Genomic DNA, 27,498 nt, shown 5'->3' with positions numbered 1-27,498 from the left:
GGAGCAAGCGTCTTTAAATTTCATGGCTGCAATTACCATCTTCAGTGATTTTGGAGCCCCCCAAAATAAAGTCTGACACTGTTTCCACTGTTTCTCCATCTATTTGCCATGAAGTGATGGGACCAGATGCCATGATCTTCATTTTCTGAATGTTGAGCTTTAAGCCATCTTTTTCACTCTCCTCTTTCACTTTCATCAGGAGGCTTTTTAGTTCCTCTTCACTTTCTGCCATAAGGGTGGTGTCATCTGCATATCTGAGGTTATTGATATTTCTCCCAGCAACCTTGATTCCAGCTTGTGTTTCTTCCAGCCCAGTGTTTCTCATGATGGCTTTAACGTGAGTGAGTGAGTGAAGTCACTCAGTTGTGTCCGACTCTTTGCGACCCTGTGGACTGTAGCGTACCAGGCTGCTCCATCCATGGGATTCTCCAGGCAAGAATACTGGAGTGGGTTGCCATTAATATGTAGGTACAAATACATAACTCTCCCCAGTTCAAATAGAAATATAGGAATCAGCCTGTCTATGTCTTTACGCAGGTTATGAAAATTAGAGTGAGGTTGAAAATAATGGAAATGGGGACCATTTGACCATAGCGCTCTTTGGTTCCTCATGTTTTCCTGGGGCCTCAGTTCTACAAACAAAATCTGTGCTTATAATTGGGATTGCCAACCACTGTTATCAAATGGAAAGATGGTCAAAGAATAGACTGTCAACATTTGCCTCCCTCTCCCCACTCCCACAAGTTCAAAGGGAAGAATCAAATTGTTAACGAGAGCATTTTATCTGTGAATCTCATAGTGTTCTAGGATTACATGTGGTAAAACAATATACTAATAATCCATCCTTTGATTAAATTCTATAGCCCTCAAATTTGATGTATGCCTTTTTTTTTCTTTCATCTAGGATAAAACAAAGCTAAGGACACTCATATTCATGGCTTTATGTATTATAGGATTAGTAGGATTAAGAACCACATGGCACATAGAATAAAACTACACAAATATTTCAATTATTCAGTATGTGTGCCTATGGCACATACTGTTGAATTAAGGGCACTTAAAGCATCTCTCCATTATTCATATCATCATTCCCACAGCTGTGTTTCAGGTAGGAACACAGCTAGGTCTCCCCTATAAACCTTGGCAATAAAAGGAAAATGTCTTCCTGTTAGAAAGAATTAGAAAGGAACTTATCTCCTTCTAAGCTAATTTCAGGAAGCTGCTTTAGGATGCTATTTTGAAAATGCTGTTGGTTATTTTAATTTATTTAATGAGGAGTTTTCTGCTTCTAAAAACTAAGGTGTGTCCCTTCATTGTTCAAGAAAGAGCAAAGACAAGAGTAAGGGAAAAAAAAAGTGACTACTGCAACACAGTATATTACCAAGCAATGAAAATACCAATTATTCAGATAGAGAAGTATCACTGTAGACTTCCCCTGCTCTAAGACCATTCCTTCCTATGCAGTCATTGCTCATAGTGATAGTCGTCTTTTCAGAGTGTCAAAATAGGCTGCTGCTGCTGCTAAGTCACTTCAGTCGTGTCCAACTCTGTGCGACCCCATAGATGGCAGCCCACTAGGCTCCTCTGTCTCTGGGATTCTCCAGGCAAGAATACTGGAGTGGGTTGCCATTTCCTTCTCCAATGCATGAAAGTGAAAAGCGAAAGTGAAGTTGTTCCGTTGAGCCCGACTCTTAGCGACCCCATGGGCCTACCAAGCTCCTCTGTCCATGGGTATTTCCAGGCAAGAGTACTGGAGTGGGGTGCCATTGCCTTCTCCGTCAAAATAGGCAGATATGCCTAAAGAAATAGATAAATAGAACTAATTCTATTTCTTTGCCTAAAATAATGCTATTATCATAGCATATTACTCAAAAACGTGAGTAAAAAACCCTGAATATTCATTGAAAGAACTGCTGCTAAAGCTGAAGCTCCAATACTTTGGCTACTCGATGTGAAGAGCCAGGTCACTGGGAAAGACCCTTATGCTGGACAAGATTGAGGGCAGGAGGACAGAGGATGAGATGGTTGGATGGCATCACTCACTCAATGGACATAAGTCTGAGCAAACTCCAGGAGTTAGTGAAGGACTGGGAAGGAAGCCTGGCATGCTGTAGCCCATGGGGTTGGGAAAAAGTCACACATGACTTAGTGACTGAACAACAGCAACACGAGTAATAAAGAAAAGATTTCTTAAGTAGAAGGACAAATTTCCTAGAGAAATCATCTTATTTAGAAGCTCATCATTGATATTTAAACACTGGGATATAAAGCAGAGAAACTGGAGCTTAGATAGCAGAAATCTTATTAGTTTATTAATTAGCAAGGAGGCCAGAATTTATTTGTAATTATAAATATCCTAAACTAATGAAGGAATAGCATAATTTAGTCAAAAAACTTAACAAGACCCCTTTTTATGTGTTAGATAAGTGAATACGAAATGAATGACTCAGTTCCTGACCTCTAGGAGTTCTTTACAAATCTCATCTTTCTGAAAATATCCTTCAGAAAGAAACAACATCAAATCAGCCCTCTAGTGTGAGAAAACTCAATGACAACATACAAGGTAGAAAGAATTTGAACACTTGTGGCCACTCATTCAGGACAATGGAATCACATGTATTTAAGGACAAGCTTATATTCCACAGTTAATGAGTAAGAGAGTTTTCTCAGCAAAAATGACACTTCAACCTGTCTTGAGGAAATGGTGAGACCATTTTGGCCAGTTTTTCCTGCCTGACTTGAATGGATCATTGTTTCTTTGGCTGAAGACCCAGGTTATACTTAGAAACTATGTGGTTTGAAAATACATATCTTTAAACATTGTGTGTTTACATTTGGAAATATGGTTTTGTATTGCATTTTTTTAAAAAGCCATAAATGGGATCACAGTGTACTTATTATTCATCTCATTTATTTACCCTTAAGGAACTTAGGAGGTCCTTCCACATAAGCACTTGTAGCAACTTGCAATTTCCCAAAACGCCCACATGTTCTGTAAGAACTTTGCTTCTCCTCAGTCAAGAGATAGGGTCTATTTCCCCCTCCTCTGGAACTTGGACAGATAGAATACAGTAGAACCAACACTGTATAACTTCTAAGGCTCAGTCATAAAAGGTATATGCTTTTTACCTGGCTCGGTTTCGGTCTTGTTCTCTGTCTCTCTTGGCATACTTGCCCTTGGAACCCAGCCATCAGGTTGTGAGGAAGCCCCAAACCAGTCCATACTAAGAGACAACATGGTCTACATTAAATCAAACTGAGGTCTCCAGCCTGCAGCCTCCAGTCAGCATCAAACATCAATAGGAGAGTGAAAAGTTTTCAGATGATTCCAGTCCTCAGCCTTTGGCTCTTCTGGTTGGGGCTCTGTGCATAATGGAGTAGAGAAAGTTATCTCTGTTGTGCTCTGTGTGAATTTTTGACCCATAGAATCTGTGAGCAATATAAATGATTGTTTCATACCACATTGTGGGGGTAATTTGCTATGGAGCCACAGTAATATGAAGAGTACCAGTATAAGTTTATTTCAAATGATACAGAATGAATTGTACTGACAGATACTCAGATGACTTGGAATTATTTATTCCCTGGTAGCTCAGTCGGTTCTTGCCTGGAAAATCCCAGGGATGGGGGTGCCTGGTGGGCTACTGTCTATGGGGTCGCACAGATTCAGACACGACTGAAGTGACTTAGCAGCAGCAGCAGCTCAGTCGGTAAAGAATCTGCCTGCAGTGCAGGAGACCAGGATTCAATCCCGGTCAGGAAGATGCCCTGGAGAAGGAAATGGCAACCCACTCCAGTATTCCTGCCTGGAAAATCCCATGGCCGGAGGAGCCTGGCAGGCTACAGTCCACGGGGTCGCAAGAGTCGGACACGGCTCGGTGACTAAACCATCACCACCACCATTCCTCCTATAGACAAGGCTGAAATAAATAAGTTTCTGCATGTCTATTTGTCCACATATGTATTTCTTTTTAAAAAAGACATATTTATTATTTTGCTGTGTTGGGTCTTAGTTGTGGCACACCGGATCTTCATCATGGTGCTTGGGCTTCTCTCTAGTTGAGGCAGGAGGGCTTAGTTGCCCCTTAGCATGTGGGATCCTATTTCCCTGACCAAGAATGGAACCAAGGTCCCCTGTGTTGGAAGGTGGATTCTTAATCACTGCATCGCCAGGGAAGTCCCATAAATGTATTTCTATAAAAACCTATAAAAGAGTTAATAAATACACATATTTAGGACAGTGCCTAGCCCAAGTAACACATTATGTTATTCTTATTATTATCACTATAGATTGACCTAGATTGTTGTTGTTTAGCCTGTAAGTCGTTTCTCTTTCGGGACTCCTACCAGACTGTAGTCCACCAGGCCCCTCTGTCCATGGGATATCTCAGGCAAGAATACTGCAGAGGGTTGCCATTTCCTTCTCCAGTGGATCTTCCCAATCCTGGGATTGAACTCACCTGTCTTACATTGACAGGTGGGTTCTTTACCACTGAGCTACCTGGGAAGCCCTTGTCCTTCTAGATAGGTGAGAGTTTTTCTTTAACATCTTTAGTGACAGGGATGCTAACAATTTTATCTAACAGCTATGCTACACTGTATCCTATTTTTTTAGTCTAGATTATGGCAAAAACTAGTCAGAAAATTATATCTCTGAAAACATCCATCTATTGCACACGTGCCCAGCTCTACATTCAGCCTAAAAGACTTAACTTGTTCCATGTGCTGATGCGTTACACTACCTGCGCTCCTCTTAGAGCGACTGAACATCGCGTCTGTGGACCAGAGCCGAAAGGGCAGAGCCTCGCGCTCTGGAGCGGAGGGCAGTTCTTTTCCCTCTGCCTCCACACTGGCAGATTACTTGGCAGAGGGGACAGAGCGGGGCGGGGGCAGGTTCAGGACACCTTTTGGCCGGTGCTTCTCCCCTATCACAATTCACTTCACAAGTTTAGGAATGTGCTTCTTAGCCATTGTCATTCTCTTTCAACATCTCTAATTCTTCCCCAGGTGTGTTTACAGCTGCCGAACACCTGTTAATCCCATTTACTTCCAGTCTTCCTGGGCGGGGTGAAAGGGATAAATAACGAAGGAGAGAGGGAAAGGACTACCTGTCAACTTTCTCTTGCCTCAAAGAGGCAAAAACTAAATTCACGTTGCAAACGAACCAGTTTTCATCAGTCATTCCCATATTTTTCACAGTTCAAAGTTTTAAACTTCCTTTCTTTTTCGGGGATTTTTCTCTCCTGATTGCTCCATTTTTAAGGGACACGGGTAACCCTCCCCCTATCCCCGGCCAGAGCAAAGGTTAAACGTAGTACAGCTGAGGAAAAGCATTTTTAGGAGATTGGTCCAAGGCCCGGGGAGCAGGCCCAGAGCGGGTGGGCTTTGAGGCAGCTTCGTGGGAGCACCAGTCTGGCCCACCCTTCCCGGGCTCCGAGCTGCAAGGTCCGCCGGCTGAGCAGCCCGCAAGGCCGAAGACAGTGGGTTAAGGGCTGGTGACTCCCAAGCCCTCTCCAGCGTCCCTGCCCTACAGCCCCACCCACTAGCAAGCAGCAGCCACCCGGCCGCGGGAGACACCTTCGCCCCTCCCCTCCACAGGTCACCTCCCTCCACGCCCTTTTCCCCCGGCCCGGCAGCCGGCAGGCAGGGAAGTGTCGTAAAGCCAGGCCCAGGAAACTTTACCCGGGGTAACAGCCGAGGCGCTTTACGGCGACGGCGGCTGAGTGTGAGCCTTGGCGGTGGCGGAGGCAGCCGCGGCGGCGAGGGAGGCGGCGGCGGCTGAGGAGGAAGAGGAGTGGCGGCAGTGGCGGCGGGGACCTGTGCGGGGTGAGCCGCGCGGAGGGGACGGGGAGGGGCCGCGGGGTGACAGGGCTGGCGGATGGGCGCGGGCGGACGGGGACGGTGGCCGGCTGAGCAGCTGGGCGGCGCTGAAGAGACGGGGGCGGGGGGTGGCGCGGAATTGGGGGGCCAGCTCTGTTAGGGACGGTTTCTGCCTTTGTTTCCCCCCCCCACTCCCGCCGCCCCCTGCCCTCGGCTTCCTCTGCTCCGCGCTCGTCCGCCGGGTCTCATGGCCTCCCCTCTCGGTCTGTGTCGCCTCTAGGATGGCGGAGGTACCGCCTGGGCCTAGCAGCCTCCTCCCACCACCAGCACCTCCGGCCTCGGCCGCGGCCGAGCCCCGTTGTCCCTTCTCGGCGGGGGCCGCCCTCGCCTGCTGCAGCGAGGACGAGGAGGACGACGAGGAGCACGAAGGCGGCGGCTGCGGCGGGAGCCCGGCGGGCGGCGAGGCGGCGGCCAAGGGGCATCCGTGCCTTCGCTGCCCTCAGCCGCCGCAGGAGCAGCTGCAGCTCAACGGATTGATCAACCCCGAACTGCGGCACCTCCGGGCGGCCGCCTCCATCAAGAGCAAGGTTTTGAGCTCGGCCGAGGCGGCCACGATCGCGGCCACCCCCGACGGGGGCCCCAGAGCGACTGCAACAAAAGGAGCCGGGGTACACTCGGGCGAGAGCCCCCCTCACTGCCTCCCCAGTAATGCAAGAACTGCGCTCCCCAGCCCGGCAGAGGCAGCGGCGGCGAGCGATCCCGCGGCGGCCCGCAATGGACTGGCGGAGGGCACGGAGCAGGAGGAGGAGGAAGACGAGCAGGTGCGGCTGCTGGCTTCATCCCTGACCGCAGGCTGCAGTTTAAGGAGCCCCTCAGGCCGGGAGGTTGAGCCGGGGGAGGATCGGACGATACGTTATGTCCGATATGAATCCGAGCTACAAATGCCCGATATCATGAGACTGATCACCAAAGATCTGTCTGAACCCTACTCCATATATACCTATAGATATTTTATCCACAACTGGCCACAGCTGTGCTTCTTGGTAAGTGGATGGAATGAAAAGCGGGTGAACCCGGCAGAGATCCAGGCCGTGCGGGGCAGGGAGTGTGAGGGCTGGAATGTCAGTGTATGTATTCTGCATTTCATAGTATGATACATGATGTAAAGTGCGTGTACACACTCCTAGGTATTTAATGAAACAGTATGAAAGGTAAGACTTCGTGATCCGGGTCAACTTGATACTGATGTAAATGCAGTAAGCTGGTATGATGCAAGTTGGGGGTCTCCTATCCTGTTTACACTAGCTTATCATCATGTTTAACCGTCTTTAATTATCCTCCCTCATCCTCAAAGCACTTTGCAATCATTTAATTTGCGCATGGTTCTGTTCAGATACAGGCCTTATTAATCTCTCAATTACAGCCATAATCAGGGAAGAGTGTATGCATAAACATGTTTTGGTGAACATGATTGTCGGTAAACTTGCTGTGGCCACATTGGAGAATTAAATCTTACAAGCATATTCTGTAATTATGGAGATTGTTTCCTTTTACTTCAACAGGACAATTAGCAGTTGTAGCCAGCCTGTTTTCTGCTGCACAGTTGCAGAAGGCGATACTAACACTTCTGGTGGTTGAAAGACTCCTGAAACTTGAGCAAAATACCTTTTTGGGAGTGTAGGAAACTAAGTGTGAAATTGTTACTAATCTATAATTTTTTTTAAGAAGTTGGTCACAGGTATGTCTAAATGCTAGTACTAATGCTGGCTTGTGTGAAATATAATTGACAGAAATTTTTTACTTTTATCTGAGTAAGAAAGACTTGGCTTACCAAACAAGCTGAATATATATATATATATATTTAACTTACATAGTACTGGTAGTACCAATAGTTTCCCAATAATATTGACCAATTTCAGTCTGTATGAAACCTTTCACCTAAATATTGACTACAGGTGTGCTTTGTATCATGTGCTCACAGCATGTTGTTTCCATTGAATTTTATTGAAGAAAGGCAACATGCTTTTCAGGAGTGTTTTATGATATGTGAAGGGAAAAGCCACTACCATTATTTATTGTTTAGAATTGACTTACTTTCACTTGTTAATTCCTTGTAAAATGCTCTGACCATACTTTAGAAATCTTTCTGATTCCATAGCTTGGTGGTAATCTGAAAATGTAACCTCTGTATTGTTGTAATGGTAGTTGTGCTGTTTTCTGCATTCACTTCACTAAACTTCAGTTTGTTTAAGCTGGGAACTGTTTTATATTCTACAAAGCTACTTGTACAGGATTCTAACTGTTGCATCAAAGTAGAAGTTCTAAGACATGTCTGTGTCAATGAATATGGGAAAATGGTTTTCATAACATTGTTACAAATGTCATTATCAAATCCCATTATAAATGCTAAAGATTGTAGATTGATTGTAAGTTACCTCACAAAAGCATACAGTTTAGTTACACTTTACATTGAAATGGTGTGTGTGTGTATTTTTGTTAATTGCAGAAGATAGTTGTGTATGTATGATAGTCAACTTTTGAGTTCTGGTATTACCTCAACTTGTCTGCCATTTAGACTCTGATAAACTGAATATTAGTAAACTTTAGTTTGATTATACATACACTCTTCCCAGTTCACCAGCTAATTGAACTTTAGCCCTTAATAGCTAATTTGTTTAACATTAAATTCTGAATATCTAGAAATAGTGATATACACAGTAGTTGACCTATAAGATTTACTAATACAAGTATGAAACTGGAGTATTGAACATAAAACAATGGTTAAACAGTCAGACCATTTGGAACTGGGGCCTTTATATTGGAATTAAAATTTTTTGAATTTCTCATGAAAACAATTTAAAACAAATATAAATGTATGTTTATTTCAAGTAATACCATTTAAAAATTATAAAGGATCCCAGATAAAATCTAGTTCAACCTCTTTTTTTTTTTTTTAATGAAAAAAATGAAAGACCAGAGAGACTTGAAGTCTTCAAGTCTCCAGATATTTGTGTCCAGAGATATAAAGCTAGAACCCAGGTCTTCTGGCCTCTCTTTGTGGAAACAACTAAGAACTTGAAAAATGACATACTGTTGACTAATTCAGCCAAGATCCTGTGTCCCAAGTTCTGCTTCGCTAAGGAATAGTTGTCCTTGCGAACATCAATCTCAAGAGACTAGAAGTCTCCAGAATGTTCCTGGTTTCCTTAAGTAACCTGCAGTAGATCAAATAGAGTATATAAGATTGTTCCTTAGGAAAATCACCGATCCTTGACCATATTTGACTAACAAAAATGATGGTTTTTAACGATTCTTTCTAATAATTGTAATATGTGAAAGTATGGTACTGTACAAATAGGGACACTATCATTTACTATGTTCTTAGCTAATTTACCTCTGTCTCTTTGAGTTCGTGGTATTTTTAGTTGTTGCCTTTTTGAACTTCTTACCAGCGATATTCTATAGTACTTCTGTTATTTGGTCTAAATTTAAATTTCCAGCTTCTTCTGTTCTGCTGTTTGTGGTATTCTGGAATTTAGGAATCTATTTCACACAACTTATGTTTTTCAAGTTCCATAGATTGATAAGCATTTGACCTTTTAGAGTTAAATTTTAATCTTGCCTGGAATTTTTCAGTTCCCATCCTTGAAAAAAATGAACACATTTTAATAGCAAGAGTTCCAAATGTAGATACAGAAGCTTTTATCTGGAGAAAATTGACATGCAGTTTAGTGATTTTTGTGTGTATATTCATCAACAGTTTGTCAGGAGAAAATACAGCATTAACCTTCCTCGGTACCAACATCTTACTAATAACTGTGTATCATATATTGGGCTTTTATTTTTAAATGATGTTTACAGTTTGATTTTTTTTCCTTCAGATTCATGACTCGTAAGAAATTAACCTAGCCTAAGAGTGAACTCATGTGATACTTTGCTAATTACTTTCTTGGTCAGAGGACAAAGATTTGTTTGAATGGCTATCCAGTTTGAAAGTATTGTCTAGTTGTGTGCTAGTGGTTTTAATTTTTCCTCTTTCAAATGGTTTCTTTACTGTGAAATCTAAGTGTCCTACAATTTTGTATCATAGATTTGTCTAGATTTCCATTTCCCCTAGTTTATGAGGTCAGGCCAAATTTTCTTTAATGTACCATCTCATCTCTGACACATACAGACAGATACCACACACACATATATTTGAAGTAAGTTATGTCCAAGTCAGAAAATGCTGTTCAAACAGGCAACTTTTGTATATATTTCAGTACTTGTACAGAAAAAAATTTTAGTTTCCAAAAGAGTTTTGAAAGAACTAGGTTGATTTATCATGAGTAAAAATAGCAATAACAATTTTTGAGGTTTACTGGCCCCAAGTAATTTTGGATTGTGTTGATAAAACAGAAATGAATTAATGTGAATCATTGAATTTAATATCCTTTCAAAGTAAATCAGCTGCAATTAAATCAGCTGTACTTCAATTAAAATAAATAAATAAAATTGATATCCCTTCAAAAGGATTTTTCTGACCTAGTTTAGGCTTGCGTGAAATGGATTAGAATTATCTTGCCTAAAGATTTCTCCGCAGTTGGAAAAAGGCTTTTTAATAAATTTACAAAATGATGAACTAAAAACAAGTCATAACAAATTCAAGATAAAAGAGGTATTAAGTATATGTTGGGCTTTGCTTATTGATTTTTTTTTAACCCATTCCTGGTTTTGTTGTTGCAATCATTTCTGAAAAATTAATTTTATTTAGAGATGATTTGAAACTTTCATTTTTTATTAAAATGAGGGCTCTTTAATAGCAAGGTATTTCTATCTGACACATTAAACAATTGGAGCTGTTGCCTTTTTATATTTACCAGAATACAATATTTAACTGGAACTTCTTGTCAGGGATGAATACTGGAAAAGCATGTTTTCAGTGGTGATACCGGAAATTTTAATGAAAATGGAGGCTGATTAGCTTTTATTTAATATATAGTTTCTGTCTGGAAGACTGTACCTTTTTATTGAAATAGGACGCTCTGTAAAAATTAAGCTTTTACTTTAATATGAAACTGAGTATCAGATATTCTGTGAGCTTTAACGGTAATGACTCTCACTGTCAGGAGAGTCCTAAAAATGAGACCATCATATATCTAGTTTTTATAGTCCTTCAATAACAAAACTACTTGAGTAGGATCTAGGGAATACCTTAAAAACAATCCTTTTTCTGAAAATCTTTTAGTTTTTTAATTTTCCTGATCAAAATCCAACTCTGCTATTCAGGTATAAATGTCTTCTATCTGTCTTTTGCTAAAACTTCATCATGATTGAATATAAATTTGTTGTACTCTGTTGATAAGTTTATAATATCTAATGAAAAGACTTTTTCTTAAATTATTTTCACGTCTCCTCTTTCCCAAATCTTAAACATATAGGTCTTTATTTCAATTGATTATAAGTGCCTCTTATAAAGTACTTCAGTGTTTACCATGTGGAAATTTATTTTCCCCCTATATAATGATAGGCTTTAATAATGAGTATAAGAAATTCATGTTGTAAAGAATGTTGAAAAATTTTTAAACTAGAACATTTGAAGGAGTTCTGGGATTTAGATTTCTGAAATTTCTGTGATTGCTCTTGCTAAAATTCTCATTATTTCTTCCTCCTCCAAAAACACTGACCAGTGGTTGGTTGCTCTTTTCCTGGGTAATTGTGCAGTGCTTAATGGCAATGTATTCGTTGTAACTGTTTGTTTATTTTTAAGGCCATGGTAGGGGAGGAGTGTGTAGGTGCCATCGTTTGCAAGTTGGATATGCACAAAAAGATGTTCCGCAGAGGTTATATAGCCATGTTAGCCGTGGATTCCAAATACAGGAGAAATGGCATTGGTAAGAAAAATATTATGTCAAAAAAGGAATGCCTAAATTATTTTCATTGTTTTTAAGAAGCAGAAGACTTAATTGTAAATAGTATGTAGAAATGAGCATGAAACTGAGAGAAGACTATTGATTGCTTTTGTTTCAAAATATTTTCAAAATGTTTTTAAAATGTTTCCTTTATTACTGTTTAATTATTTGAGAGATTATCTTTCTAACAATTACTAGGTGATCAGTTTTCACCTCCAAACATTTTTTTGATCACATTCAAACTGTATTATATTGAGTTCTACAGTTTTTAATAGGGTGTTTGATCACAGTGCTCAAGCAGCTGTGTGTACTTGGGTTATGGGTTCAACAGTCTTCAATCAAGGCAACATTATGGAGAAATTACCATTATTTCATACTAGTCACCAAGCATTGTATTAGCAATTCAGGGAGGTCCAGAAGAAAGCAGAATTGTTTGTTACTGCTATTCCCAAACTTCCTGGGCTACCTTTCCTGGTATTTTCAGTTAATTTTATGGTTTATAATGGTCATTAGAATCATCTGGGTGGTTTACAAACAAATGCTTAGGCCCCCTCCCCTTAAGAATCTAGTTTGTCCTGTTAGAAGTAGGGCTGAAATTTCACCAGGTGACTATGTTGTCAGCCACTTAAGAACCGCTGTCCTAGAATCTTGGACCTACTGACTTTGTTCAAAGATGGAGGAGCAGGTAGACAAGCACTTGTCTTAACATGGCAAATTATGAAATGCTCTGAAGCTAAGTAAGTATTCATGAAATAAGATTTGATGCCTGTGTGTGCGTGCTAAGTTGCTTCAGTAATTTCAACTCTTTGCAACCCCCTGAACTGTAGCTTGCCAGGCTCCTCTGTCCATGGCATTCTCCAGACAAGAATACTGGAGTGGGTTGCCATTCCCTTCTCCACGAGATCTTCTCCACCCAGGGATCGAACCCAAATCTCCTGCATTGTAGGCAGATTCTTTACCACTGAGCCACTAGTATGTAATTACTAGCAGCTTTTTCACTTACAGTTTTGTTTTTTTAAGCCTCTTATGAGTGGCTCTGTTCAATTGAAGACTGGTTTGCACAATCTGAGACATGAAATATCATTATGAATAGATTTACTTAATACATTAGATTTAACCAACTTTTCTTACAGTGTTACAGTTTGCCACTAAGATTTTTAATGAATTGGGATTATTGTATAAGTCAAGTTCGCATCTTAGATGTATTAATGAGAGCTGATAAGGATTCATGGCAAATGATAGCAAATTTTCTGGCTACTTCAGAGGGCAGAAACCAGTGCCTTGAGGATTGCATCTTGACCCTCAAACATGTTTTGTATGGCCCATGTAATGGGTGCTTGCTTGTGTACATGATTTGAAAATTTAAGGAAGTTCCTATAAAATTTGGATTTCTTCTCTTAAAATTAGATCTGGCATTTGTTTTCCTTTTAATGTACTAAGTATATCTACTCGAAACTAGAATACAGATAAAGCACTGAAACCATCTGGTGTGCCCAGGCTTAGTATAGTGCCCAAACTACAAGGTTTGTAGGAACTAACCCAGTATCTTGGGCCCAGTTCGGGTCATAGCAGTTCTTGTATGGTCTTTGGCAAGATTGGCTTAGGGGTCACACAGTGAGTTCTTGCCAGCTGAAGGAGTTCCTGGGTGGTTCTGGCTGTATCTTGCCTTTTTCTTGGAATAAAATAGCATTTACCTCTGAGAAAAAAATATATATCAGGAGCTAGGTCTTTCAAAAGGAAACTTATTGCTATGCATAGGTTCTGTTCGGCCTCTCAGAATTAGAAATATTATAATTTATAATGTAAATTATAAATGATATAATTTAGGTATCTATAAAAAACTAATTGCATTTTTACTTCATTAATACTCAGTTCTGTATTCTAGGTACTAACTTGGTTAAGAAAGCTATATATGCTATGGTTGAAGGAGACTGTGATGAGGTAAGTCTTCCTAAATGTTTAAGACCTTTTGTCCTGGGCTATATTCTATACTGGGTATTTATATAAGTATCCCAAGTAAATCATACTGTAATTTCATTGCAGACTATTATTATATAAATACAACTTGTGCTGAAAATTGTATTCCATTTAAAAACACATGACCTCTGATCTAGAACAAATTTTAAGATGATAATGGGAGCTAAAATTTGTGTCAAAATATAAAGGTAAAATTTTAGATATTTTCTATAAATAATTGGTATTCAGAACTCCGATTTGTTATCAGTCAAATCATTTAAGGTAGTTCTTATTATAAACCTTATTGTAATGTAGTTCCATATTGGCCTTGGTTTCTCTCTAAATAATAATTTTTCCCCACTGTGGGTCAGCTATCAGCCAATATGAAAAACATTTCACATTTGAAAAAACTCTCAGCATTAAATAATAAGGCTGGAGGGGGGAAGACAACCACTTTTTAAATGTAGAACTGCCTGTATGTTAACATAAAAGCATCTTTTCTCTTCAGCTTGTTTGTAAAGCCTTATGGCAGGTAGTTTCTTTGTATGCTGCAGCACTGTGCTTTACATATGGTAGGTTCTCAATAAATAATGGCAGTGGTTGGGAATATTAAGATTTACTATTACATAATGTGGAAGGAAATAAGTATAAACTAGGAAAGTATGGGTATCTTTAATATAATAGTGGTGACTAAGAAGTACTAAAGTTGTATTGTGCTAGTAATTTTGTGAGTAGTACTTCTAACAACTTGTCTTTCTTATTGGAGGGCAAATGTTCCTTAGAGAGTTTTCAAAGTACTTGAAGTTAGGTAATTTTTTTTCTCAGACTGATGCCATTAAGTAACTTACTTTGGTTACTTTATTTTTAAGTGGGTTTTTTTGGTGCAGAATTTATACACAAATCATTAACCTTTATATATGTGTGTGTATTTGGGATGCAAAGTCTCCTTTTCCCCCCCATCTCCACACTTTTCAACTCTTCATCGTTCTTTCTACTTAGAGCTACTATTCATCTTGCAATTTGCATCCTCCCGTTTTCTAAGCACACTTGAATGCAAATATTCACACTTTTTTTTAAATACAAATGAAATCACAAATTATTACTTGGTAATAACTACTTTTTCCACTTAACAGTATCTCATGAACAGGATTCCATGTCAGTACAGATGGACTGCAGAGTTACTATTCTCACACTGCTTGTCCACTTTCGTAGTTTGTAGCCTGACAGATCCCATTAGATGGTGGTTGTATGAGAAAGCTTACAGTAATTGGACAGCACAGGGAAGTCATCCTGGGATTTATGGATGTTTAATTATTTTACCCCAAATAAGAAAATTCACACATGATGAAGGATCTCATATTCACAGCTTTTAATCTCAAAAAGTAATACGTGCCATAACCCTGATTATTTATATCACTGGTAACTAAAATATGAGTATAAAATTGAGTGTAAATTTTTTCATGAATGTAGGTCTAATATGGACCATAGCTATATTGGCTTAGATGGTTTATCAAGAAGGGAAGTTGGGCTTCACAAAAGCTGTTCAACAGTTTGGATAAATCTTTGGATGAAAAGACCATGTTTTGTTCCTTTACTGAGTACTGTGGTTCCCAGTGAACAGAGATGTTATAAGGAGGGAGTATTATGTTCCTAATGGATAGCTGTTTCTGATTTATCCTAGTTCTACCTGTGAGATAGGTAGTATGCTTTATCTTAACTGATCAGATGTTTAAATAGTATAGTTTTTCTTTGAAAGTTCTGAGGAATGATGAGATTTTGGTTATACTGTTGTAGTTTCAAGGGTAAGTCCTGAATTAGTGATACATTTTATGGTAGAACTATTCACTGTGGGCCTAGGGTTCTAACTCTGATTTATTTTTCTTACTCTTGAAGCAATGGGTTTTACTCAGTCTTAGAATGAAATGGGAATAGTTCCATGAACTTACTTCCGTTGTATGATTTTTGCATTTTAAGTAGCTCTGCTTCTGGTTTAGGGTACTCTTCTATGACTTAAAAAGATTGGTTATCTGTGTCCCATATTGTCCAGATAAAGAATTTGCTGTAGAAAGGGACAGAACTCTTGTTTACTCTTTATTAGGCTTTCCCTTTCCCTTCATTGAGTTTTAAACCACATAAGCAGCAAACTCTTCTATCCCCTTTTTCTTTCTAATTTTTGATGGTAGTGTGTTTGTTGGTTCTACTTCCTTATATTACCATTTCATCCTGTTTGGTTTGGTTTTTTCCCCTCCACTCCAGTGTAACTACTTTGTATATGCTAGACCTAGTAGTTTCTTGGTCTTCCTCTGCTTATTAAAAAACTTCTCAGTCTTTTAATACCCAGCTCAAATATCAACAACTTCTTTTAAGTTTTCCTTGATCCATTTGGACAGAATCAGTTGCACCTTCCATGGTTTTTTTGACCTCCCTTTCTGTAATACTTACTGTGCCTACATTTACTTGTTCAGAGTCTGCCTTGGGCACTGAGAGCAGAGATACCATTTCTTATTTACTGCTGTATTTTTAATGCTTAGTATACAGCATTTGTGATAGAGTACATGATTCATAAATATTGGTTGAATGACTAGTTCTGTGCTTTACCATCTTAACTATACCTCTTTTGGGGGAGGGGGGAACTTCTGAATTTTGATTTGTGTAATTAGTTTTTAACTTGTCTTTCTGTCTAAGCGTTCTAGATTTTTCTTATTTTTTTGCACATAAAAATATATCTGCAGGGTTAACAAGTTATTAAAATACCTTTTGATACAAGCAATTTTATATAAAAATAGTCTTGTATATAATTCATTGTTCTGAGGAAAACTTTGAAACTATAATTTTCCAAGAATATAATGACTATAAAATAACCAACTTGTGATTTTACTTTCATTAGGTTAGGCCAGCCTTCATTTCTCTTAAAGTTAAGAAACTTAAGTGTTAAGAAACTTTGACAAATTACCAGAAAGACGTTTAGGAAGGCTTTTAAATTACATTTTCTACTACATAGGTTGTGCTGCTATTTTTTTATTCTTACAGAGAGAGATTTTTTTTTTAATCTATGAGAAAAACATTAAGATAAATACATTTGGAAATTTGGAAATCTCTATGAAGCTTTATTGTACGCATCCAGTCAATTTTTATTTTCCTTCTGTTTGCAGAATTTATGACCTTGAGTCATGTTGTTTTTGGTTGCCACTTGTCATTTTAAGATAAATTCAGAGTAAATTAAACTGAGGTTAGTTGAAATACAGATCTGTACATTTCACAGTCGAGATGTAAATCATGCTTTTGCCCCAATTACAGTATTACCCTTCTGGTCTGATAGATCTTTCCATTTTGCCATTCTATGACTTTCCTAACTGTTTATATCAGAATTAGACATGTTTAAACAGTCTAGGGAAAGATTTTTTTCATTTTCTGTATATTTGGAGCTGACTGAAAAGTTACAGCATCAAAAAAAAAAACAGATAGATGGCATTCCTTCACGAGTAAGAAATGCATTATCTGTGTTGCTGATCTGGCCTGAATTTGGTTACTTCCTTATGTGCTCTGCCTGCCAAATGTTTAGTAGCTACTAGGACAAGCTTCTTTGGTTTGGTTTTACATTAGGGGAAATAATAAGAATACATACAAATAATATATATGAATTTTCTTGTGTACCTAAAATAATGAACGCACATGTGGCCATTTATTTTTATGCACTTTTAAAAAATTTGTTTAGATTTATGGTATGGTTACCATCATATTAATACTCAGAACTAACTCATAAATGATGAAAATATATTGGAACCAAAATTTCTTAATGGAGTTTAAGAGTGCAGTATGACCTTGAAAACATTTTTAGTTGACCAACATCTTATTTCCTTCTTTCCCCAGCCCCTGGCAGCCACTGTCCTAAACTCTCTTCTATTAAGTTTGACTATTTTAGTTTATACACATAAGCAAGCTCATGAAATATTCGCCTTTCTATTTTGACAATTCGCTTAGGGCAGCGGCCTCCAGGTTCACCCATGGTTGTCCCACTGGTAGGGTTTCTGTTTTTAAGGCCAAAAAGTATTCTCTGTGTGTGTGTAAGATATGCCCTCCAGGTTCACCCGAGTGTGTGTAAGATATATGCCCATATGCCCTCCAGGTTCACCCGTGTGTATGTGTGTGTAAGTGTGTAAGATATATGCCCTCCAGGTTCACCCGTGTGTGTGTGTAAGATATATGCCCTCCAGGTTCACCCAAGTGTGTGTGTAAGATATATGCCCATATGCCCTCCAGGTTCACCCGTGTGTGTGTGTGTAAAAGATATATGCTCTCCAGGTTCACCTGTGTGTGTGTGTGTAAGATCTATGCCCATATACCTTCCAGGTTCACCCATGGTTGTACCACTGGCAGGATTTCTGTTTTTAAGGCCAAAAAGTATTCTATGTGTCTGTGTGTAAGATACAGCCAACTTTTTCCTTATCCATTTGTTGGATGTTTAAATTGTTTCCTTATTTTAGAAATTGTGATCATCATGAACATGGGAACCTTTTTGAGGTCTTGATTTTACTTCCTTTCGTTATGTACCCAGAAGGGTGATTGCTGAATTGTATGATAGTTCTTTTTTTAATTTTTTCAGGAACCGGCACACTCTTTTCTATAATGACTGTAGCAGTTTACATTCCCACCAACAGTGGCTGAATTTACTTAAGTAACCAGTAATAAACCTGTTACATGTTAACAAAATAACATACAGTTTATGGTAATATACAGGATGAGTTTAAGTTTTTTGTGTTCAATAATTATATGTTTGACATTTTTAGTTTTTTCACTGGAAACATAGTTTATCTATGAGACAGAGGCTGCCAGGTGAAGAGCAGAGTAAAATGGAGTTATTTAAACTAGAAGGATTTTTGGTTGAGTAGTTTGGCCTAGTTAAAGAACTGGATATGAGAAGCCTGGGTTCTAGATACATCTTCTATCTGTATAGTTGTGTGATTGTAGGAAGGTCATTTAACTTTTCATAATATGTTTCTTTGTCTCTGCAGTGTGATGGTAAAGGGATGTGATCTTAAAGGATGTTATGAAGAGAATAAAATTGTTTATTCAGCCCTACCTCTAGAACTCCTAGCCGGTAGTTTTAAAAAAAGGCTTTCTAAACTGTAATAGCTTGGCTCATCCTGACGGTGGTTTGTTCCTCAGAGAATCCGTAGAATTTCACTGTAACCCGTTTTTTCTGTTGAGTAGAAGTCAACTTGGCCGAATTTCTTTAACATTAAAATAACCTTTGGCTTCTTATGTAGTATTCCCATGATGCAGACTAGATAATTTTATAGAAAATTTCCAATATAAGCCCAAATTCTGTTTTTGTGTATTTATAAAACTCACTAATTGTTACAAAGTAGTTATTTCTTTGTGGAATTTTCTGTTGTGTCAAATAATACATGATTTCTTTGTTCATAGAATGTGAGGGTGCTGAGAGAATCTTTTCATTTTAATCAAGGTGTTAGTCCTCTGTGTAATGTTTTGCTATAAATTGGGGTTTATAATCTGTTAGGATGCTAACAAACCTGAATTCAGCTGTTAAGTTATACCTCAAGTGTGTATTTATGTAGTCATAGTTAGCCTCAGCTGTTTTGAATATTTTAGATTACTAAGTATTAATGAATATGAACTTGGATTCCCTGTATTATGTAGATCTGCCATTTGCTGCTTTGTTTTACTTTTGGAAACAATCAGAGTTACAGAAAAGTGGATACTATTAAGTTCTAGTTCACATTTTCAGTCTGGGGTCTATTTTTGTTCTACTGGTGACTTTGAGTTTCATTCCCTTATAAGTTAGAGATACATCTATTTCATAGGGTTCTTAAGAAAATCACATTATGTCAGATGCATGTAATATGACATAATGCATGTGAAATGCTTTATGTAGCACTTAGCCTTCAATAAATAGTATTTTTTTTTAAACTGTCACTCTCCTTTTCATTTCTGTGAAATCTGTTCTAAGTTATGAGTTGTTGGAGCTTTATTGCTTTTCATATTAATTGTTTTAACATTTTAGCTGTAATTAGGTGCTGGCCTGAAACAGAATTGTAGGAATTACTCAAGAGAATAGTTCAAAATTGGTAAATTGCATTGTCCAGATGGGAGTGTTCCAAATGGAGGATGGCATACGTCACTGATGGCATACATCACTGTTAAATTACAGTCTTTTAAGAGCAGAGAGAAATTGTTGATTTCTTATTCTCACCTTAAACCAGTTTGCTTGCTATATAATTTTTATTTAAGGCCTTCTTAGGAACATTTTTCCTTGATCCTGAACCATGAATTACTTGTTTTTAGATCTTTTTAGAATTTGGATTTAGTATGTGATTTGCCTTCATGAGTTTTTTTTGTATAGGTAATTGCCTCAAGATAATACTTTTTCTCAAAGTACTCTGGTCATTTAAAAGCTTGACAGCACTTTTGTTTGTTTCATGTTTATGTAATATATGTAATATAATGAAAAGTGCTAAGGATGTATATAATTAACAAATGTTTAAGAGCCTTCCATGTGTCAGGCAGTATGTTAGGTGCAGAGGAAATGGCTGTGAATGAGGTACCCATGATCCCTGTCTTTGTTGAGCTCACCAGCTGGGAAAGATGTCATAGCTCATCAAACATTAGACAAGAGTGCAGTTGAATGAGGAGCAGTGCAGAGTGCTGTGGGGCAGTCTGAAGGGAAAGAGATGTTCTACCCAGTATGGAAGTGACATGCTAAAGCCAAAAGCAAGAATAGGAGAATGGGAAGAGCATTCTTCCAGACAGAGAAAACTGCTTATGTGAAAGGTCTAGGGTGGGAAAAATAATGGTGAGTTCTAAAAACTGTAAATTTAGTGTTGATCATGGTGAGGAAGGGATGGGGACCTAAAGCACACTCTTGTGTGTGTGCTCAGTTGTGTCTGACTCTTTGCGGCCCCATGGACTGTAGCCTGCCAGGCTCCTCTGTCCCTGGAATTTTCCAGGCAAGAATACTGGAGTGGGTTGCCATTCGTCTTCTAGAGGATGTTCATGACCCAGAGATCAAACCTGCCTCTGCTGTGTCTCATGCATTGGCAGGAGGATTCTTGACCACCAGCACCATCTGGGAAGCCCACTTATTAATAGCAGGGTAGGTGGAGGCCATATCTTGATGGATCTTTCAGGTCTCTTTAGATTACTGTTAGATTGTGTACCCTTCCTTGAGGACAAAAGGGAGTCAGTAAATGGTTTTAAGCAGGGTATTAACAAGCGCATCACTCAGAATTGAAAGTGAAAGTGAAGTCGCTCAGTCGTGTCTGACTCAACCCCATGGACTGTAGCCCACCAGGCTCCTCTGTCCATGGGATTCCCCAGGCAAGAATACTGGAGTGGGTTGCTATTTCTTTCTCCAGGGGGATCTTCCCAACCCAGGGATCAAACCCGGGTCTCCTGCATTGCAGGCAGATGCTTTATCCTCTGAGCCACCAGCGTCTGCCTCCAATGCGGGAGACCTGGGTTCGATCCCTGGGTCGGGAGGATCCCCTGGAGAAGGAAATGGCAATCCGCTCCAGTATTCTTGCCTGGAGAATCCCATGGACGGAGAAGCCTAGTAGGTTACAGTCCACGGGGTCTCAAAGAGTCGGACATGACTGAGCGACTTCACCTTCACCTTCACTCAGAATAGGAGACGTTAAAGCTAGGAGGTAATAGTTGATGGCAGCTTAGACTAGAATGTTATCAATGGGAGCAGAAAGAAGAGGGTCAATTTGAGAGAGATTTAAGAGATAAACCTGAAATAGTGCTTGGAGTATATATACAGGGGAGTGGAGAGGAATGAGGAATGAGGTACAGAGATGACTCCCAGGCTTTAGGTTTGAGGCATTCATGGATGGACATCTTGTTACTGATGTGCAGAATTGTAGAGAAGCTGGTCATGAGTTTTTTGGATATGACGAGTTTTTTCTCATATCTGTTGCTTGAATTCTTATCAGTTTTTTTGTTTTAAATAGCTTATGATAGAACAGAAAGAGATTCACAGGCTTTGCTTGGGCCTTTGTTTAATTATACTCTGCCCTTTTTTTCCACTCTATAAATAACAGAGGGTTATGACATACCAACAGTTACTGTGGCTTACTGTGTTGAGTCTCAGTGAGGTAGGTTGAGAATCAATAGAAAGGCAAATAGAGCTATGTATGTAAAACACACATAGGGAGGATGGGATAGAGGATACTTTGGTAGAGGAATGTAGAAGAACATCACATAATATTCAAAAGTATCAGTTCTTCATTGTCAGGGCCATTGGTTCAGTAGTATTTAAGAAGACCTAGATAGAAGTTAATACTTGTATTCCTCTGTTAATATTATATTGATATCCATAATGTACGGACAGTGGTTCTCAGAATGTAGTCCCCTTAGCAGCAGCATCATCACCTGGCAATTTTTTAAAAAATGCAGATCCTTGGGCACCACTCCAAACCTACTCAGAAACTCGAGTTGATAGGCAGTTGATATCTGTTTTAACAAATACTCCAGGTACACTAAAGTTTTGGTATCTTTGATCTAGTTTTGGCAAACTTTCTCTGCAAAGGGCCTGATAGTAAATATTTTAGGCTTTGCAGACCACAAGTCTCTGGTGCAACTGCTCATATCTGCAGTTATATTGAGAAAGCAGCCAAAACATTGTGTACATCAGTGGACATGGCTGTGTTTCAATAAAACTTTACAAAAACAGGCAGTAGGCACATTTGGCCTGAAAAGGGCTACAGTTTGCAGACTCTGGTCCTGACCCTAGATAAATGTGGTAGTTATCGTCAGGATAAAGAATGACATATTAATGAGAATGTAGGAGTTGGAGGTCAGTTTGAATAGTTTCAAGTACTGGTTTATTTTCTTAAACCTTTGATTGTTGATTTTTTTCTTTTCTTCATCTTTTTGTCACACTACTTTTCTTTACAAGAAACTAATTCATCATCGTTTTAGTATAAAACATATTTCTCATTGCTAAAAATTCCAAAGTGAAGGTGTTAGTCGTTCAGTCGTGTCTGACTCTGTGATCCCATGGGCTGTAGTCCATGAGGCTTCTCTGTCCATGGACATTTTACAAAAACCAGTAGAAAAGAAGATGTTCCCAGTTTTCCTACTTCCCTTGCCCTGAGAGATAATTAACTTTTACAGTTCTGATACTTTTTCTGGATTCTTCCTGTATATCATTAATGTTTATGGTTTCACTGTCAGTTTTAAAACAGTTAAATGTAGTTTGTTTTTCTTAAGTATTTGATCATATTGTTTATAAGTGATTTGTCAAATTATGAAATTATAAATTAGTTTAAAATATATAAAATTGTAACTTAGTTTTCTCTTTTTATTTTGAAGGTTGTTTTGGAAACAGAAATAACGAATAAGTCTGCTTTGAAACTTTATGAAAATCTTGGTTTTGTTCGAGATAAGAGGCTGTTCAGATACTATTTAAATGGAGTTGATGCACTGCGACTTAAATTGTGGCTGCGTTGAGAAACTGACATCAAGGAACAACTTTCCAACTGTGCAGAATCGACCTTTGCATGCAATGCAATTTGTACAGAATTGCTTTGCAGGTGGATTTAGTGATTTTCATGCAGCTCTTATCTGTCAGTGTCTCATTTGAGTGTCGCACAATATTTGTTGCACTTTGGCATGGCGCATTTCTTCTGAATTAAAAGAGATTGTTTTAAACTTAAAGAGTTCTTTTGGTACCAACAAGATGTGCCAGTTGATAGCCAAGATTTGTTTGTTCATTTGGAAAGTCTGCTGACATTATTTACACAGTGATAATTTTATTGCAGAACCAGGATGTGGAACATGATTTTTGTTCCTTAAAAAAAGCCAATGTAGATTGTAAAAATCTCTGAATATACTAACATTTCACATGAAACCTGCCATAGTTTTTCTGAGGGGATGGGGGAAAAGCTTCCATTTTCGGTTTTATTTTTTCAATCTTAAACTTTCCATTCTTGAATATTGGTACCTCAGTGCTTAGTGAATTGAAAAATCGTTACGCAGGGTTGGGCGTGTCTCACAATGAGTGAAGATAGCAAATTGCGTCTGCCGGTGCCTGCGTAGGGAAGTGTATTTGTCTCCATCTCTAGCTTTGACTGCATGCTGTCTTTCCCTTTTCTTTAAGGCCTTTGCAAGCAAACTTGTTTTTATTTAAATTCTCAATTGGATAATAAATTATTTCAGATTTTTATAATTTGGATACTTTTTCCAGGTGAGTGACAGAGTGGTTTACTGTAGAAGTCCCTTCTTATCTTACAAGTTAAATCTACGTGGGGTATCTTTAAGAAATGACTCAAAAGGGATGAGAAAAGTTGATGAAGCCGGGAATTGCTGGGTTTTAGATGCACTTTTTTTGAGAGTGAGGGAATTTTTGGAAAAGAATAGAAAAATTAATGTAAATTGGTATGATTTTATTTAATCAAAATTATTGCTCAGCTGTGAGGAACAGCTTTTACAAAGTAGTTGAACTTTTTTCCCACTTGGTTTGGATTCACATTGCTTCCACTTTAAATGCTTTGCTTTTGGTTCTTGGTGTTGAAAATAAATTTCGAGGTGCACTGTATCTGTTTTAAACTGATTTTATTTTATTTTCATTTATTTGTGCAAATTCTTGGGGGAACTTTGCTTAGTTCCCAGAAAACAAAAGGGAGACATGGAAATTTTTTTTTTGGAATGAGTTCTGTGGGTTTTCTTAATAGCCATCACCATGTTCATTAGTTATATTTTGTTTCAGCCAATCTGTGCAGTGTAATACATTTTAAAGTTGATTGCTTTTAGTTAAGAGACCTGTGATGGATAATTTATTTGACTGGAAAACCTAGGTACCCATTTAAAAAAAAAGATTCATTCTCTGTGAAAAATATTTTGTTGAAATCTGTTATTTTTTCATTAATTTGCATATGCTTTTCTTCTGCTCTAGAATTTGGTTTGAATTTTATTTTATGGCTATAATTACTGTATTTTTTAAAAACCCTACCTCCATTAACAGTTGGTAAAAGCCCCCTTTCAGGAAAGTTTGTTGCCTTTTTTTTTTTTTTAAAGGAAAGCTGCTCCTTGCTCAGTGTAGTGTCTTGAAAGTGAACATGGTAACAAGTACTTTTAAAATAAAGATTCATAAATTTGGTGAAAATGAAATCTTCCTGTTGATGGGATCATTTATATTAATAGTTCCTTATTTTTAAAGAAAAACTTTTTCTTTCCATTTTATATTGCTCTTGAATGTTTAATGGACAGAATACTTGGTTACATTAAAAATATGAAGACCACACAATACTCAGCTTTCAGGGTGATCTTTTTGAGTATGTTTTGTTCAAACTTCATTTGGACTCTAGCACTTAGAGGAATATCAATTATAATGACGCTTCTGTCATTCTTGATATGGAGGGAATTGAACGAAGTATATAGTTAGTACTTTCACTGTCAAATTTTATCTTACCACCTTACATTTGACTTGCTGGTTAATGGGTAATGATTGTTGATGAACATACATTTGCTTGACTCACTAATAAGGACAGTTCTAAAGTAAATACATGCTTGTTTTTTAGCCCAGCCATTAATTTTTTGGCAGATTGTCAGTGAAACCATCACTACTGACCTTTTCACCAAGGTCAATTGGCCAATTTTGCTGAATTGACTGGGTGTTTTAATTGGGTATTTTAAACATGAACTTAGCCATGTGACTGAAAAGTGAAATGGTTGTTGTCTTGTTTAGCTGGTATATGTTGAATATCATTGTCTACCTTGTATCTTTAATTGGCTGTGCAAAAATTGTTCACTTAAGTGTACTGAAATTTTTCTCTAGCTGATAACCCAGCACCAAAATTAAGTCTTGAAGTATCATCAAATGAAATTTTTATATTGGGCGTTCATCTTTCTTATATAATCGTGAAACAGTTCCATTTGAAATTGATAGAGTGAGTTCACTTGGCTAAAACTGAGCAAAGTTGGTGCAACTTTCTTTTAATGGGGTGCTGCCTCTTTAAGACTGACTGTACTCTCCACTGACACTGGTTTGGCAGTTGGTGCTGCTGAACATTTTTATACATGCTACCATGAAGCTATATATGTTAGTGTTGAAGAAGCTAACGGGTATACTACCATTTTTGATGTGTGGGCTGATTATAATTTCCCTTACATGAGGATGAAACTACTCTAGAGAAGTCCACAGATCATAAACCAGATAGTAGTTTCGAATCTGAAGCCAGCAAAATTAAAAAAAAAATTACTATTAAAATATTGGTTTTAGTATTTTCTGCCTCTTCCCCAAAGTACCCTCCCCATTTGCTTGACAAATCTGTGTAAAGTTTGTTTGTCACATGTTTTAGCTTTACCTTGCCCTGTGTTATGGTATTGGCTGACATGTATAAGACTGGATGTGTATATTTATTATGGTGTCTAAAAATCATGAAGTTCATCACTTTCCAGGAGCATAGATAAAAGCAAATTGGTAGTGCATCAGTTACTTTTCAGTGCACCATGACATCACTAAAATGAGTGCTATATTGTTACAGGGCTTTCAGGTTTGTAAAAACATAACCATAAATTATATTGACGTCAGATATGAGTTGAGTATCTATAAAGTATCACGTGTATCTCAAAATATTGGACTGCTGTTTGATGACTGGATATTGCTGCATAACTTTCTTCTATTGTCCCAGATCCTTTTGGAGAGAGAGATTTAATGGGATTTGAAATGTGCAAGCTGTCTCAATAAGATACAGTCAAATAAAGTATGGTTAAGTTGTGTTTGCAGTTTTCTTTTAGATACAGGTGTGTGCATTTTATGTTTGAGTTGTTTTGCCTACTAAGAAGTAAAAAAAAGGCAAATCTATTCTGTTCCCCACTTCCTGCCTTGCATCTAAGAGTTATTTGGAAGAAGTTATATATAATTGTTATCTCTCTCACTTTGTGTTCTGACAAAGAAAATGTGAAAATAACAACGGGAACTTGATTTTCCTAACAGTATTCAAAGTTAGCTCGTATACCAGCTATCAGTACAAATGAGAGCATTTTTGCATGCATTAAACCAAAAGTTACTTTTCTGTCCTTATTCTGTAGAAATTTATTTGTAAGACAGTTTTTATTTTAATTTTTTTTTGTTGGTAACCTAGGTAATGTCCCCTCACCCTCAAGACCAAAGTAAAATAGAGCAATATCTAAAGGGCTTTTGGTCTCGTTCTTGTGAGAAACTTTAAATGGCAGTTGTGTATTCTTTCTTATTTCAAAATTTATGGATAGTAGTGGAAGATCTGTTATAAATATGACTAAATTACTCATCATGCATGTCAAATTTTTATTTTGTTCTTTTATAGTCATGTAGTGAAAATAGAATGTGAGTTCATATTTTACTTGGCCCTATATGGAACTCTTAAGTACTTCATAAATTGTCTAAATAAGGACAAGAAAGTTGATATCATTCTTTCACACATATAAACAGAGATCAATAATAACCTGTAGCCTAAAGATATGATACTTTTAAACAGCTTTTTAAAAATGAGTTTGAAAAATTTCATGAGTATTGCACGATGCACTTTCTTCAGATCAGAGCTGTTCTCATGGCACTTTTTATGATGGACATGTTATTTGTGCTCTCCAGTATGGTAGCCACTAGTCACGAAGCTACTGAGCCCCTGAAGAAAGGCTAGTGTGATTGAATAACTGAATTTTTAATTGAAATTTACATAGCTACATGTGACTAGTGGCTCCTGAATTGGATAGCATAGCTTTAGGTAATATTTAGACAGTAATAACTGGGGAAAGCAGTTTTTGGAAAGGATTTTTTAAGATCAGCTTATTGAAGAATGAAATAGAAGGCTCGTGATTAAAAATTGCC

General features: G+C 38.0%; 1 protein-coding gene across 2 annotated transcripts; it reads left to right on the top strand.

The window, feature by feature from the left end:
• NAA30 (N(alpha)-acetyltransferase 30, NatC catalytic subunit) lies at positions 5,665 to 26,478 on the top strand. 2 transcript variants are annotated; one of them, XM_018054098.1, is made up of 5 exons: positions 5,665 to 5,826; positions 6,101 to 6,641; positions 11,570 to 11,693; positions 13,597 to 13,652; positions 23,004 to 26,430. In XM_018054098.1, the coding sequence occupies exons 2-5, from the start codon at positions 6,102 to 6,104 to the stop codon at positions 23,139 to 23,141; spliced, it is 858 nt and encodes a 285-aa protein (XP_017909587.1). In that variant the 5' UTR covers positions 5,665 to 5,826; position 6,101; the 3' UTR covers positions 23,142 to 26,430. The 2 variants fall into 2 exon arrangements, with proteins under 2 accessions (XP_017909587.1, XP_017909586.1); XM_018054097.1 differs by having other exon boundaries at positions 5,666 to 5,826; positions 6,101 to 6,863; positions 23,004 to 26,478.

Source organism: Capra hircus, chromosome 10 (genome assembly GCF_001704415.2).
Source record: "Capra hircus breed San Clemente chromosome 10, ASM170441v1, whole genome shotgun sequence".
Classification (NCBI taxonomy): domain Eukaryota; kingdom Metazoa; phylum Chordata; class Mammalia; order Artiodactyla; family Bovidae; genus Capra; species Capra hircus.
The sequence above is the reverse complement of the archived record's forward strand: the minus strand, read 5'-3'. Positions and strand labels throughout refer to the sequence as shown.